Raw genomic sequence first — 17,008 nt, 5'->3', positions numbered from 1 at the left:
CATGCCACCATCCAGACATGACTGGTTACATGCAAGTGCCTCTATAACAAGATAATCAATGTTATTCACTTTGCCTGCTGTTGATTTTAATGTAGCTGATATATAGGTGTATTTATACTGTGTATATATATGCACACAGTAACACAGGCAGTAATAAGAAATATCACATACATGCCAGCAGACAATAACCTTCTGGATGTATGAGAGTAAAATCCAGATCTTCAGAATGACAAATCTACAATGTAAGCCCCCAGGCTGGCTAAAGTCCATGCTGCATTGCTGACAAGAAAGGGTTAAGCTGGTGTAAGTGACTGAGCCATGGTGCAGCTGTCAGTTCAGCATGTGTGCTATGAGCTAGAGCAGGGCATTGAGTGACTGGCCTGCTGCCTTCCCCTCAGCAAGCTCCCACCCTGCCTCCCCTGCACTATATACACTTCTGTTCATCAGACTAGCCTCTCTTTCCCTGCCTTCCCCTCTGCCTGCTCCCACTATAGACTCTTTCATTGTGACTGCTCTTCCCAGTTCAGCTCCTCTCCTTTCCTGGCCCTCTCCTCTTCCCCTGAAGCTCTTCCACTTTCCTCATCTACTTTTTACTGGATTTCTTGGCAAGCTTGGACATAAGCGCAAACCACAGAGAAGTTTTTATTGAACAAATCGCATCATGGTAAGAGCACTCACTACAAAACGTCTGTAGTTTTTTTATGGAAAATTCTTAAAGATCCTAGAAATGATGTTTGTCTCTTAGATGATTTTTCTTATTAGAGATTTAGAAGTGTATTACTTTCTTGCTTTTGAGAACTTGTGGTTTAGAGTGATTCTTTTCAAGATCTGCATTAGCTGGTAGGGGGATACACTAGGAGTCTAGCACCATTTATAGAATTGTTTAGCTAAAGCACAGTTTGCATAGAATGCGGCATTCTGGGATGACGCAAAGTGTGTCTTTGATGTTTGTAAGGACTTGCTTGAAATGTTTATATAGCTTAAAAATATCATTGACAGAGTGTGGTGCGCTGCCATTACAGCTTCCAGGCATTGCTGGCATAGTTCTGGAAGTGGGTAACTAGTAGAAGGGGGTGACTTTGCTCCTCACCCCTCCTGAGTCACCTAAACTGGAAACTTCTAGAGACCAAAGTGACAATTTTTTTTCAACAAAGATTTTTATTGAACAGAAAGTCATATCCAAAGAACCATACTGTACCAATGTGATCAAACAACTAGGGGACCAGAGGGGCCAGTAAGTGACATATTTAACCCTTGCTGCTGGAGGGAGAGGGTAGCCTGTGCAGAAAGCTAGGCAGGGCTCCAGAGTGCTGGTATGAGCTCAAATAAGAGTGATTGTATGGGGTGGGAAGAAGTCTGTATCATTTATTTTCTCACAATGACTACTGCCTATGCGAGAACACCTTAAAAGGGCAAGAGATCGAGGATGGTCCTGAGCACGGTGCTTGTTCAGTAGCTGAGACAGTGAACGAGGCGTACTTGTAAAAACTCTCTGCTCAGTGAAGATTCGTGGCATATTTAAAGTACAAATCACAGTTCAGCCGAAGTTTAACTACCCAAAAAAGTAGATTGCTTCAGTGCCAGGACAGAATAACCAGAGCTGGAGGAGGCTCAGATCTGTGGCTCCCTCTCCCAGGCTGGATTGTAATGTTGAGACTCAGAGGAATACACATTTTGTCCACTACTATGAGATTTTGTCAAGCACCAGTTTAGTGTTATGAGATTCGTTAAGGTTTGCTTGTTTGTTTGTTTTTTTGTTGTTGTTGTTTTTTTTTTTACTGTGCATATTTATTCCTTGCCTTGTTAAAGATGCATTGGTTTGGAAATGTAATGGTATTGTTACACTATTATTACTGTGTATTTAAATAGTGCTGACATACTCCACAGTGCTTTACAGTAGTCACTGTGTCTCAGACAGTGGCGTAGCAATAGGGGATGCAGAGGTAGTGACCGCACCAGGGCCCCTGGACCAGAGCGGCCCACTAGAGGCCCTACCTCAAATGTAGTATTAGCTCTTTATTGGTGCTAAGCTGGTAATAATCACCTCTATATGTGCTTTGATTAGTTGTAACCAGTAATAGACAGTTCTCCTCCACAACTTACACCTCTCTGATACTGCGGCTGTCCTTGGCAGGTTTAGTGCTCCATATCAGTTGTTATGTATAGAGCACTTGAGAGGGCCCAATGTAAAACTCACCCTGGGGCCTAGAGCTCCCAAGCTACACTAGTGGTCTCAGGGGAGGTCACAATCTTATCTCTATCCTAGTCTAGTGTCCCTGTTCATAGTCTAATGCCTGATACACTTACTAGATGGTTCTCAGCTGAGGTGGCCAGTTTCAGATGAGAATCTAGCGTGTGTACAGCAGTCCCGATCCTCCCTAATGTGTTGCCGGGAGACCAGAGTCCTCATTCTTCTCCTTACCCTCCCTCTACATCATCCCTCCTCTCCTTAGCAACAGAACACATCATTAGCCTATACGCCAGCGGTGTGTCTGTACAGCAGGTGACTTTGACTGGTTGTCCGAGTCCTGATGCTGTTGTGGACAGTAAAACCAATTTTGTGGAGAGACGGTTTTCCAGTATGTTTTTGTAACTTGGTAGAAAACTAGAATGCCCATTAGAAACCATTGCAAACATGGGGAGAACATACAATATGTGACAGATAGTGTCCTGGACTACATTTGAACCACGGCCCTTAATGTCACAAGGCGCAAGGCATACGTTTAAGAAGAATTTAGGTGCCAGATATAGCCGCAAGTGGAATAGCTGTAAATTACCAATATTCTACTATGAATTACTGGGTAATTCTGATAGTAGAATATCAGTAAATTTTACAGATGTTTTACTATGGCTTACCTATTATTATGATTGATTTATATAATGCCAGCTTAATCCATGGTGCTGTACAACCAATATACAGGGTATAACATAATACAAGACAATGGTGGATTACTGTGCCTAAAAATGGTTAGTGCGGGTGAGTGGCGGATGTGTTGAGGGAGGCTGTTCAAGAGGAGGGGAGAGGATTGGGAGAAGTCTTGTCAGCAGGAGTGAGAAGAGGTGATCAGGGAAGAAGTCAGAAGGATATTGTTAGTAGAGCGGAGATTGCGTGTAGGATGGTATCCGGAAATAATCTTATTCAAATAAGAAGGAGCTTGGTTGTGGAGAGATTGGTAGATGGACCTAACCTAAACTTACTCTCATACGACCCCGCCTTCTACTGATGCCTAACCCTAACCAACCATCCTGCCGAGGCCTAAACCTAACCTACCTGCCCTCTGCCCTGCCACAATCCCAGTTGATATAAGCACTAAAAACTCCTTCTCTTACACTAATTATCAGACGAGGGCAACCTAATCACAATTTTTATTGTCACAAACCCCCTACACCTATTACCCCCTCATGCCACCATAGCTGCAATTAACATTGTGGCCTATGTGTGCCTAGTTTACCATAAAATGACCTGCTTCATGGCCAGAGTGCTGACCACTATGCCACCGTGTACAGAATTTAGTGCCAGTACAGATGGTAGCCATTCTACTTCCTTATCAAAATTAATCAGAGATTACCGTGGGGAGACCTGCTGTGTCTTTAGCCATGGATAAATGTCGAACAAAAGGACAGCTTGTGATCATTTTAGGAGAAAGTCTATTGCACGTACATTTATCCACAGCCATCCACTGAGGTGGAACATCCTTGTCAGATTCTTTTTATATTTCCTTGCTGTTGCAGCAGTGAGATGCCTCCTGCTTGTCCTGCCCATCCCCTCTCTATAGGACAGAACATGCAGCTGGCATGGTTCCCAGCAGCCCATCTGTACACTGATGGTGGGTAACCTGCGAGCCGAAGTGATCACTAATGGTCTTCAGTTATCTTACTGTATCCTACTGCATTTAGAAAAGATAAATGTGTTAAACGCATCACGATTGCAGTATGAACGCACCTGCAATATGAACGCACAAAGGTGTGCTTAAGTGTTGTATTGTGTGGCTCAGCTATACTAGACTCTGCCCCTTCTGTGTCATAATTATGTGATTGTTCTTCATGGGTAACAACATACAATATATTATCTTATAGTAAAGAGCTGTATGATACTTTAATGTTTCATTAACAATAAATAAATAAAATACCCGATTGTGGCCTTAGTATGGCTTATTATGCATAACCATCTCTCCGGCCACCATTTGTGTTTTTGTTCACTTACTTTTTATAAAAAGACAACTGAATTTAAAGAGGAACTGTAGCCCAGGATTGAACTTTATCCCAAACAGTAGCTGATACCCCCTTTCCCATCTTTGCCTTTTCTAGAATAGATCATTAGTGGGGTCTGTATGGCTGATATTGGGGTGAAACCCCTCCCACAGTGTGATGCCATGACCATGGTCCTGACAGTTTGCCATTTGTGAACCTCATTGCATTGTGGGAAATAACGGCTTTATGTTTTTTTCACTACAGTTCTTCTTTAAAAGTTTCAGCCATTTTATTAGTATCTCAACCGTCACGCTCCTGAATGTGCTGAGGCCTGTCCCCTGCGCTCGTCTATTGATTTATGAAGTCCGCCCCCGCATGCGCGCCGGGCACAATGAAACGACACGGACACAGGAGGACGCAGCCACAGGGATTTTATTATAAAGGACTAGTCAAAAGGCCCACTGCATAAAGAAATGGGCACTATGCCTTGGCCGCGACCCCCCTTCCCCTCTCCTGCAACGCGAGCATGGACGTGCTCCTGCGCCCATGACCACGTTGCATGCACGACCGCCCCGCAAGCACATAAACGTGCGCTTACGATCGTACTCCTGCGCCGTCCTCCCCTGCTTTCCGAAGTCCACGTGCCGCGCATGCTAGGCACAACACACGGACACAGGAGGACGCAGCGACAGGAGGTTTATTTTATAGGATACCACCTCAGTATAAGGCCAAAAACCTCTACTGAGGTTGTCATGCAATGTGCTCCCTGACTTCAGTGCTAAAAGATGTCATTCTCTGCTCCTCATAACATTCAAAAAGAAATTTCAAAAAGCCTTTAGCTTTCCCTTGGGCAATTCTGACAACACCTTTGTTATGTACAATTTTAAGACTCACACTCACTTCCAACACAAAGCCCACCCACTATAAGATTTTCACTGGCAGATTTGATCACTTTGATCAGACAGATGGGGTTGAAAGGGGGCAGGACAGGGGCTCAGCAGTATATATGTGATGGGCCTCCCATGTGTTTCCTAGCTATCTGTGGACCCTGCCAGGGGCGTTGTTAGGATCTATTCAAAATCGATGTGCAAGTTCTGGCACTGATAGATCTATCTTGGCTAATAAAATTGGATGTGTGTATTTCACAATGGGGCATTGCAATGCAGTGCGTTATAACATACATCTAACTCAACCACTCTAGGGAATTCACAATAATTTTCTCCAAAATTGCAATTCAAATGATATTATCTGGCTGAGAGAACACTGCTGATAAGGTTTTAGTGCAAAAATTTTTTTTTTTTACACCAGACTGTCATGGCTGCTGTATAGAATATGAAACTCAGTTCTATGTTACTTATGTTGTATTTACCATTAGTAAAACACACACTTGTCTCATAAGTTTATTTTCACTTCAGGATAAGTCCTATTTCAGCCTCTTTTTGAATTAAATTATTCTAAATTTACATTAACCAGCAATACACAATATTTTGTGCACTTCTTGTCTGTAAATATATTAAAATTACCTGGCTGGGATGGCAGTTCAATTTTACTGGACTGAAAGCTGTCCAAACTCCTCCCCTTATCCCATCATTACCCACATGAGGTAGTCAAGTAGGAAGCACAAAATAGTCTCTCCCCTCAGCACAGATCACCTGAATCCCTGCTCCTTGTAACAGATTAACTCTTTGTGGACAGCACTGCAGCTACAGCAAAGTTTCATTATGGGAAGAATTTGCTGTAGCTGTAGTGCTGACCACAAAGAGTTAATCTCAGGGGTGACTGTATGGTCAATGATAACAGCTTCTCCTAAACCAGGGTAAACCCGTGTTTCCTTGGAACTGAAAGCTTTTGTCACTTGATCTCTGAATCACGTGACTGACTTTTCGAAAGAGAATTTCTCTGGCTCGATAATGTAGAAATATTGTGTAATGCCGTAGACCTCTGTTCACCTCTACTAATAATGAAAAATCTGGAAGGATAAACCAAGGCTTTAAAACATAAACAAACTCTAAATTAACTAGGCATATTCTGAAAGCAATCATGCTGATTAGTGTAATCTTGACTATGCCTGGAACTGAACTTATCCAATTTGAAAATCCTTTGTATTACTGTCCTTCTTGCAGTCAAGTAGCAATACACACAGGCAGGACCGATACCAGATAAAGTGTGTCCCTGGACAAAAGTTATCTGGGAGCCCCCTAACCCCCACCAATATAGGCTTAGGTGCCATGCTGCCGCTCCCCTCCCCCAAATATAGCTGTACTAGGTTCCTCCACCTTAATATCGTGGAATGAGGTGCCTCTCCTCACCCAGATAGCAGAGCGTTCTCACCAGTTTGGCCGATGGGACTCTCTTTCTTTCCTCATAGTCCTTCCATCTCCATGGCCCCCAGCTTGCAGCTTTCATGCTGTTCTACTTTTGCTATTTTTCTATGATGATTTAATAAAAGGACTGGTTTTACTCTATGGAAGGTGTGTGGAGGAATCCTTTTGATCCATGGCCCCCACATCTCTCCTCCATTTCCTGATGGTCACGCTGACAAAAATGCCACAAGGAGCCATGATGATGAAAGGATGCTGAAGGACGAAGAATGAGCGGTTTGGCGGTATGCTGTGTGCACTCTGCAACAAAACGGTGCAAGGTCACCATTTGCCTAAGGGGGTAAAACCAGGGGCCCATACAGGTGGTTATTGCCCAGTCTCCCTATGGAAGCACCAGCCCTGCATACAGCAGGCCCACAAACTCTACAGTTTATTTTATGTTAGTAGAAAACATAACTTACTCCTTCTTCCTGTGAAATACAAATTAACAATTCCTTAGAATCAGAATCAGATTTATTTCGCTAAGTGTAGCGGATGCCGCACCCAGAATTGTTTGTGGTACACATTGGCATTGGACATAGCAAATTACAAACAGTGGAGAAAAAAAACGTCATAGTGCAAAGATACATAAAACAGAGACAGTATAAAAACAAACATGCAGATATAGTGGCCTGATTAGCATTTAGCAGTTATGCAAGGTGACCGTTGGGACATGCTAGGAGGACATGTTGAGTGAGGGGCACTAGTTAAGAAGGAGCACAGCTTGGGGGAAAAAGGAGTTCCTGTGCCCGGAAGTTTTGGTGGGAATAGTTCTGTAACGGCGGCCTGAGTGCATGCGGTTGAAGAGGCGACTGCTGGGGTGGCGGGGATCTTGTGCAATCCTGTTTGCCCTGGTTTTTAGCCTGAATGCGTGAAGGAGGTCCAGTGTTGGCAGGGGTGTCCCAATGATTCTTTCCGCAGCCTTGATCACTCTTTGTAGTTTGTACTTGTCGCTTGCGGTAGCGCCTGCATACCATACAATGATAGAGGAGCTGAGGATAGACTCGATTGTACCTGTGTAGAAGCTTGTCATCAGTTCCTGGGGCTTACCGAACTTCTTCAGTTGACTCAGGAAGAACAGCCTTTGCTGGGCTTTCTTTTGGCATTTGGTGGTGTTTTCTCCTCATCTCAAGTCGTTGGTGATGGTTGTGCCCAAGAAATGAACGCTAGATACTCTGACAACTTCAGTGCCTTTAATGATGACTGGATTGAGAAGGGGAGGATGCTTCCTCATGAAGACAGATGGGGGTATATTCACAAAAGATCGGTAAACTCTGCACATAAAATGTACCAGGCTTCATGCAATTTACGTGGCGAGTCAGGCAAATAGCTTCATTCGTGTTATACTGTACATGCAATGCCTACATTGCCTGTTGTACAAGTTTACCATCCTCTTGTGAATAAACCTCATGGTGTGGCGCCGCTTTCTAATTCTGTTGCGTTGCGCTGCTATTACAGCCTGAAAGAACATATAAGAGATAACATGAGCATAATGTACAATGTTGTCTTCATTTACCTCTACACATTGTCTATGGGTACAATATGTGGTTTCTATATTGTGCTCGGAGATTATCTTTAACCACTTGAGGACCACAGTCTTTTCGCCCCTTAAAGGGAACCAGAGAGGAACGAGGGGTGAAAAAAGGCAAAGATTTTATACATACCTGGGGCTTCTTCCAGCCCCATAAGCGTGAATCGCTCCCACGCCGCCATCCTCAGCTTCCTGGATTCGCCGGTACCGGGCCCATCACTTCCGGCGGACGCGGCCAATTGTCCGCATCACAGGGGCTCCCACCATACATGTACGCATGCGGCTGCGCAGTAAGCAGCCACATGCGTATCTGTATGGGGAGAGCACCCTGTGATGCGGAGAATTGGCCGCGTCCGCCGGCCGACTTGCCGACTCGCGGCAATGACGGGACCCGGTGGCGGCGGATCCAGGCAGCAGAGGACGGCGGCGTGGGAGCGATCCGTGCGTATGGGGCTGGAGGAAGCCACAGGTATGTATAGTTCATCCTCTCTGGTTCCCTTTAAGGACCAGAGCCTTTTTTTTCCATTCAGACCACTGCAGCTTTCACGGTTTATTGCTCGGTCATACAACCTACCACCTAAATGAATTTTACCTCCTTTTCTTGTCACTAATACAGCTTTCTTTTGGTGCTATTTGATTGCTGCTGCGAGTTTTAGTTTTTATTATATTCATCAAAAAAGACATGAATTTTGTCAAAAAAATGATTTTTTTTTTACTTTCTGTGCTGACATTTTTCAAATAAAGTAAAATTTCTTTATACATTTTTGTCCAAATGTATTGTGCTACATGTCTTTGATACAAAAAACCATTCAGTGTATATTTATTGGTTTGGGTAAAAGTTATAGCGTTTACAAACTATGGTGCCAAAAGTGAATTTTCCCATTTTGAAGGATCTCTGACTTTTCTGAGCACCTGTCATGTTTCATAAGGTGCTAAAATTCCAGGATAGTATAAATACCCCCAAATGACCCCATTTTGGAAAGAAGACATCCCAAAGTATTCACTGAGAGACATGGTGAGTTCATAGAAGATTTTATTTTTTGTCACAAGTTAGCGAAAAATGACACTTTGTGACAAAAAAAAAAAAGTTTCCATTTCTGCTAACTTGCGACAAAAAAAAATGAAATCTGCCACGGACTCACTATGCTCCTCTCTGAATACCTTGAAGTGTCTACTTTCCAAAATGGGGTCATTTGTGGGGTGTGTTTACTGTCCTGGCATTTTGGGGGGTGCCTAATTGTAAGCACCTGTAAAGCTTAAAGGTGCTCATTGGACTTTGGGCCCCTTAGCGCAGTTAGGCTGCAAAAAAGTGCCACACATGTGGTATTGCCGTACTCTGGAAACCAAATGTCTGAAAATGACAGTTCAGGGGTATAAGCATCTGCAAATTTTGATGACAGGTGGTCTATGAGGGTGCGAATTTTGTGGAACCGGTCATAAGCAGGGTGGCCTTTTAGATGACAGGTTGTATTGGGCCTGATCTGATGGATAGGAGTGCTAGGGGGGTGACAGGAGTGACAGGAGGTGATTAATGGGTGTCTCAGGGGGTGGTTAATGGGGAAAATAGATGCAATCAATGCACTGGGGAGGTGATCGGAAGGGGGTCTGAGGAGGATCTGAGGGTTTGGCCGAGTGATCAGAAGCCCACACGGGGCAAATTAGGCCCTGATCTGATGGGTAGGTGTGCTAGGGGGTGACAGGTGATGACAGGAGGTGATTGATGGGTGTCTCAAGGTGTGATTAGAGGGGGGAATAGAAGCAAGCAATGCACTGGCGAGGTGATCAGGGCTGGGGTCTGAGGGCGTTCTGAGGGTGTGGGCGGGTGATTGGGTGCCCTAGGGGCAGATAGGGGTCTAAACTGATGGGTAGCAGTGACAGGGGGTGATTGATGGGTGATCAGTGGGTGATTAGATGGCAGAACAGATGTAAACAATGCACTTTGGAGGTGATCTGAGAGTGTGTGTGTGGGGGGGTGATCAGGAGCCCCCAGGGTGCAGTTTAGGGACTAGTTAAAAAAATAGCGCTGACAGATAGTGACAGGGAGTGATTTATGGGTGATTAGGGGGGTGATTGGGTGCAAACAGGGGTCTGAGGGGTGGGCAGGGGAGTGCCCTTGGGGTGCTGTGGGTGATCAGAGCCTGTTGCCAGCGGCTGATCGCGTCACGAATAACGTGATCGCCGCACAGCCACGCCAGCTGCCGCCGATGGCCGTATTGCGGTCATTTGGGCCCAGCCCTTGCCGCCGCCCATGGGCTTAAGGCGGCGGCAAGTGGTTAAGGGCCCTTTCCCATGGAGTCATTTGTGTTGCGTCGCAATGGACAATTTTCTGCTTCAGCACATGGCCACTTAATTCTGTTATCTGGGGAAAATAGCTACTTACTTTATATAAACAGCTTTGTAAGGAGTAATTAATACTATCTATGCTGACCTAAATAACAATATAATTAGAGCCTGCATATCCAATTAGTTTTCATATTTAATTTTACCCTTTAACAGGTGCAGGACAAAGAACAACGTAGAGCGTAATATATAGAAGTCAGCAACACCTCATAAATCAAAGAACCTTCCCCTAAACATTAAACCCCATAGTTACAAAAAACCTGCTACTTTGTTGGACAGTTAGGCCTCCCAGCTGCCATCCACTGTTCAGCTGCAATTGCATGCAGCCGAATGGCAGCATTTGCCAACACCGTGCATGACACGTTTGACACATGGTGATGGTACCTGGTGGACAAAAAACATCTCATGGGGAGCCATCTGTTCACCACCTGTGCCGAGCTATAGCAAGCGCCTGCCTGGTGGATGGGAGCAGTTGACAGGTGGTGAATTTGCCGCCTTCAGCTGCTTAAGGGAAAAGTGGCCTTACGCAGGGAACAGTGTCTACCCTGCAAAAACACACCTTCAAAAGTCTGTATAACATACATACATAGCTCCCAACTGTCCCTTTTTAGAGGGACAGTCCTCCTTTAGGAACCAGATCTCTCTGTGCCTCTTTCTTCTTTATTTGTCCCTCTTTCAGGACTGATGGTACTGATCTGTGTAAATATAGATATTTCTCTACTGAAAAATGTGTTTAACCTCCCTTTTTTCATGCAATTTACCAAAAATGTGTCAAGCAAGGATCTAGTATATCTGAAAGAGAATGAGGGCACTGCCAGCCTTTTTATATTGTATTAGATTCAATACAGCTGTTTGTATTGAGTCTAAAGGGGCCCATACACTCAACCGATTTTCTGGCCGACCGATCGATCAAAATCGATCGATTGCAAATCGGTTGGCCAATCGACCGATCGGCCGATTTCGATCGATTTCGATGGATTTCCATCGAACTGGCAGGGTGGAAAATGTAGGTCGATCTGATGAGATTGCTTATCATTTTGCATTGGCCCTAATGGAAATCTGATGGCAAAAAAATGCCATCAGATCGAATTTCAATAGATTTCAAGCTGAAATCTATTGGAATTCTATCCTAGTAAAAAATGTTCTAAAAACGCATCAGATAGATCATCAGATGGAGTTCTTATCTATCTGCTGCTAATCTGATGAGTGTATGGGCACCTTTAGGGCTCGTTTCCACTGTTGCGGTGCGGAATCGCCTGGATTCCACCGCGGACTAAATCGCATGCGGATGCGTTTCCGCATGTGGATTTCCCCGCGATTTCGCATGGCAAGGAACCAGGCGAATTTAACCATGTCACTGCCTGTGTAAAGCTCCATAGCTATACATGCGAAATCGCACGCGAAATCGCGGGGAAATCCACATGACAAAGCCGCATGCGATTTCCTTATTAAAAGCATTGCGGGCGATTCGCCCGCATTCCTGCTGCACACGAAATCTGACGGCTCTGCCGTGCAGATTTCCCCCCCACGCCAAAACGCACCAACACGACGCACAAGTGGAAACAATCCCATCCACTTGTATTGCCTATGCGAATCCGCATGCGGTGCCTGCATGCTGATTCGCTATAGTGGAAACGAGCCCTTAGGCTGGGTGCACACATAGCAGAAATGCTAGCTTAGCAGGAAACGCTGCGTTCTATGCAGCAATGTTAGTCTATGGGACACAGAAGAAGCTACATTTCACTGCGTTTGTATAGTAAGCGTTCCACAAACTCTGGTAGTGTTGCATAATATGTAGATTGGCAGCCAAAATGCACATAATGAAAGTCTATGGTAGCACATATGCTTTGCGTTTTTAAATGTGTTTTTAATTAAAAAGTAAAGATCTCTGATGTGTTTCCTCTTCCTGGAGTCTTCCTAGTGATTTGCATAAATAAAAAAAACGCTTTTTCACTGAGGCGCTACACCTGCTATTGACGAAATTCTGTTTTGTCCCCACTTTTATTGCCTGATGAAGCGGGCTGGGCCTGCGAAACGCGTTGCACTGTTTTTGGGGTACCGTATAATAAATGTATTGATTTATATGAAGACAGGATCTCGTGTCTGCTTTTGGGAGGCAAGCCCACCACTTCCTCCAAGCAATTTTTAAAAAATTTATTGACTTTTATCCTGCTGGCGCCTCTGTTCTACATACAAAAACTTTGAATTTGGTGTTGTCATAGGTGCATGCTGGGGGTAGGGAATAACCATATGCCAGTCTTTTTACATTACATTAGCTTCAATACAGCTGTTTGTATTGAGTCTAATATAGACAACTTTTATTTTAGCTTTTTGTTTTTATCTTGTGTGTTTTTTTTTTTTTTTTTTTTTTGGTGACGTGTCGGTAATGGGCTCAAGCATGGACGTCACCAGAGTAGCTGGGGGCTGCCATGTTAACCATTTAAAGGGGAACTGAAGAGAGAGCTATATGGAGGCTGTCATGTTTATTTCCTTTTAATCAATACCAGTTGCCTGGCAGCCCTGCTGGTCTATTTCTCTGCAATAGTATCTGAATAAAACCAGAAACAAGCATGCAGCTAGTCTTGTCAGATCTGACTTTAAAGTCTGAACCACTGAAACACCTGATCTGCTGAATGCTTGTTCAGGGGCTAAGGCTAATAGTATTAGAGGAAGAGGATCAGCAGGGCTGCCAGGCAACTGGTATTGCTTAAAAGGAAATAAACATGACAGCCTCCATATACCTTTCTCTTCAGTTCCCCTTTAAGAACCGCGTGGTTTTTCTCTGATCTGTGCTGGGTGGGCTCTTCAGCCCACAGCACAGATCGTGTGGCGGGCAGGGCGATCGGACTTCCCTCCTTTTTTCCCCACTAGGGGGATGTCCTGCTGGAGGGGTCTGATTGCCGCCGCCTGTTTGTGGGTAGCGGGGGGGGGGGGGGCTCCTCAAAGCCCCCCTCCGCAGCACTATTCCCCCTTCCCTCTCCTTCCCCTGCTCTCCTCCTCTGTATGGGCGGTACAAAACGGCGATCCGTCCTGTACCGCCTCTGATAGGCTTCAGCCTATCAGACGGCGGCGATCCCCTTTACGGTGCTGCTGCAACAGCAGCGTATGATGTAAACATGGGATTTCTTCCCAGCGTGTTTACATTTTGCCTGCGAGCCGCAATCGGAGGCTCGCAGGCTGTTCACGGAGCCCCCCGCCGTGAACTGACATGGACATCCACAAACGACCAGCCGCCGCCTATCAGCGTTAGCTGGTCGTTAAGTGGTTAATCACTGCACCGAGGATCCAGTGATATCGTCGCGGGGATAAGATTCTTGGCTGCCTGAGGGACAGGAGATGCTGGCTTATGCGCCCGGAGCCACCAAAAGCACCTCGATCAGCTGTGGTGAGGCTGTGTACTGCAGCCCGACACTGTGTCGGGCATACCACTTTTTGCAAATCTTTAGTCCCCGATGGGCATACCGCTAAGAAGGTTAACTAACTCTTTAAAAAAAAAAATCATGTGACACATGCCTGTCAGTCTTTGGATCATGAGTGTTAAAATTTGCAGCAACTTGTTATGTTCCGAGATTCTCACCCTTATGGGTGTGATGGTTTTTCAAATAAACACGTAGCATGGGCATTACAGCATACTGTGTATTATATTACATATGCACTCCTGCACCTGTAGAATGAAATTATGTGAATCATTAGTGTGTCCCCATCAGGAGTTCATTAGTGTGTACCCCCTCTTCTTGTACATTAGAGGTATGAATAAAAAAGAACATATGAGAGACATATGGAAGCTACCATATTTATTTCCTTTTAAACCATACCAGTTCCCTGGCAGCCCCGCAAGTGTACTAGGGCAATACTATATATGTAAACGGTTGAATTAATTGGCTGTCAGCTGCACCAGTTCACCGGACTAGCACTTGTTAGCACACGGCAGGGGCGGTGGACAGGTGGCCTCACCATGAAGCTGGATATTAGCATGACGGTTGCCGTCCTCAGAAGCAACATGAGATGGTTTTTAGAGGCCCAGCAACGCCTCCGCGTGTCAAACTTGACCCACACAGTGTTACCAGACGATGCCATTTTGTTGCATGTAATTTCAGCCGAAAGGTGAAAAATTGGGAAGCATTTTAACCTGTTCAGCACCACTGGACAGTGTATCTATGCCCCTTTGGACTTCACTTCAGCACCAGAGGTGTAGACGGGGGCGTAACAACAGACCCTGCAAGAGATGCAGCTGCAGGGGGCCAAGAAGCCGCAGGAAGCCCCAATGGGATGAGAAGTTTCTTTTCCCTGTCCTGAGAGACTGACAACTAAGGGCATAGAGAAAAAACTTTCTGTTCTTTGCACAATTGTTCTAATGACTGTGTCTATTCAACCATTGATAAGGAATCATACACAATTTTGCAAACAAAGATTTGTAGACAGTCCCTATTCAGTGTGCAGCTGGGTCTTGTGTACAACACCCTGCCCCCAACCTCTCTACCCCTCCCCAAGTGCTGTGTACTGTAGTGATGCTGGAGGGGTCTGCAGAGCCCTTTCTGCTCCATCAGAGATGGACAGAGTGAGTGTAATAAGAAGCTGAGCCTGGGAGCACACTCGTCTGTCGGTTTTCTGTATGTGTTTTATGCACACCATGGGCTTGATTTACTAAGAGGTGCTAACCTACTTAGCACGTCTAAAGTCTTAAGGCGCGCTAACCAGGGTGCTAAGTAGGTTAGCACCAGTTTTCTCAATCAGATTGTGCGCTAAGTACCGCGCGCAAAGTCCTATGCGCGCGCTAAGTCCCATAGGCTTTAGTGGGCACTTCGCGCGGAGCGCCCTGCGCTCTGTGCAGTGCGCGCGCAAAACTTTGCGCGCTGTACTTTGCGCACGATCACTACTTCTCACATTTCAACTGAGTTTAGACGTGCTAAGGGCCAGTGCTAACGTTAGCACCGTTTTGTAAATCAAGCCCCATGTGTGTCTGTATGTGTGAAAACATGCACGTTTTATAACAGAATGTAATGCAATTGATAGAGAAAATGCCTGCCTGCAGTGTTTCACTGCTGTCTTTTTTATCTGCATGGGGAAAACACATTCAAGTGTGCACTAGCTTACCGAATAACATCGGTTCTCAGTTTACCTGTGCAGAACGCGAGAGGGTGGAGTGGGCCCCATCCAAAGTTTCATAGGGGGCCCAGTGATTTCTAGTTATGCAAATATATATGCGATTCATCCAACACCAATCCACTCCTACATGTATATAATTAACACCTATAAATATGACTCAGAGTGACTGGGTTGAAAGAAGCGAAGAAAAGGAAGCAGAACTCATCTGCACTCAGGTCTAACTTCAATGAGTCATAAACACCAAAAGATATATATGAATAAAAAATACCATTTATTAATATATTTAAAAAAGGTTAGTATTGGTCATACAATTTTAGGTGATCTGAGTGTCTGGGCAGCTAAGGGAAAAAGATGTTATTTTACAACAGCAATTATACAACAATATGACACGATTCAAAACAAGGAAAGATGGCAATGCACCCCAAATTCAAGGGGATAACCCATAAGGCTAAAGAATCCTTGATGTAAGGATGCTAGGCTGCAGGGTAATGTAATAGCAGCAATAAGTTTGCACAAAGTTCCTGGCCAAAAGCAGGCAACTGGTGATGCTTTAGAGTTCCTGTCCACAAGCAGGCAGTTGGTGGTTTTGGAGAATCGGGGATTGCCTATAGGCCGTGATGAGACACAGATTTATGACAAGTTAGCGTAATGGCAGCAGAAGGCCAACTCAAAGTTCCTGTCCAGAAGCAGGCAACTGTTTGTCAAAAAGATCTCAAGGTATAATAATAAGGCACCGTGTCCTAGAGAGACAGCATCATAGCAATGAAAAAGCAATCCAAAGTTCCTGTCCAGAAGCAGGTAACTAATGTAGATGGTGTAGTTGGTTAGATGTTTCAACAGTATCCACCATTAACCTCCCTGGCGGTAAGCCCGAGCTGAGCTCGGGCTATTCCGCCGGGAGGCACCGCTCAGGCCCCGCTGGGCCGATTTGTATAATTTTTTTTTGTTACACGCACTTTGCTAGCTGCGTGTAACCTCCGATCGGCGCCGATCCGCCGCTATACCCGTCGCCGCAGCCGCCCCCCCCCCCCCAGACCCCGTGCGCTGCCTGGCCAATCAGTGCCAGGCAGCGCTGTGGGGTGGATCGGATTCCCCTTTGACGTCACGACGTCGGTGACGTCATCCCGCTCCGTCGCCATGGCGAAGGGGGAAGCCCTCCAAGAGATCCCGTTCTTTGAACGGGATCTCTTGATCTCCGTTCGCCAAAGGCGATCGGAGGGGCTGGGGGGATGCCGCTCAGCAGCGGCTATCATGTAGCGAGACATTGTCTCGCTACATGAAAAAAAAAATCCATAGGATCAATATGGCTCAATATGAGTAATTTGTAAAGTCCCAATGTGAGGCAACAGGGTAGACCTCAACACATATGCTGAAAAAAGTTTGGGTGCAATTGCAGGCTTACATGTCCTTGTATAGATGACGAATGTCGACCTCCATGGAGGATCGTGAGTAGTGCTGCAGTAGAAGCATCCCCAAGCTG

At 45.3% G+C, this 17,008-nt stretch overlaps 1 protein-coding gene across 1 annotated transcript in view; it reads left to right on the top strand.

Moving 5' to 3' along the window:
* Window positions 1-413: 413 nt before the first annotated feature.
* Window positions 414-17,008, top strand: part of LOC137532967 (cofilin-2) — a 91,357-nt gene continuing 74,762 nt past the window's right edge. Inside the window, exon 1 of the mRNA XM_068254038.1 lies at window positions 414-664. Coding sequence (XP_068110139.1) covers window positions 662-664 — 3 coding nt within the window. The 5' untranslated portion in view covers window positions 414-661. The remainder of the gene's footprint in view (window positions 665-17,008) is intronic.

The sequence above is a fragment of the Hyperolius riggenbachi genome, chromosome 9 (assembly GCF_040937935.1).
Source record: "Hyperolius riggenbachi isolate aHypRig1 chromosome 9, aHypRig1.pri, whole genome shotgun sequence".
Taxonomy (NCBI): Eukaryota; Metazoa; Chordata; class Amphibia; order Anura; family Hyperoliidae; genus Hyperolius; species Hyperolius riggenbachi.
The sequence above is the reverse complement of the archived record's forward strand: the minus strand, read 5'-3'. Positions and strand labels throughout refer to the sequence as shown.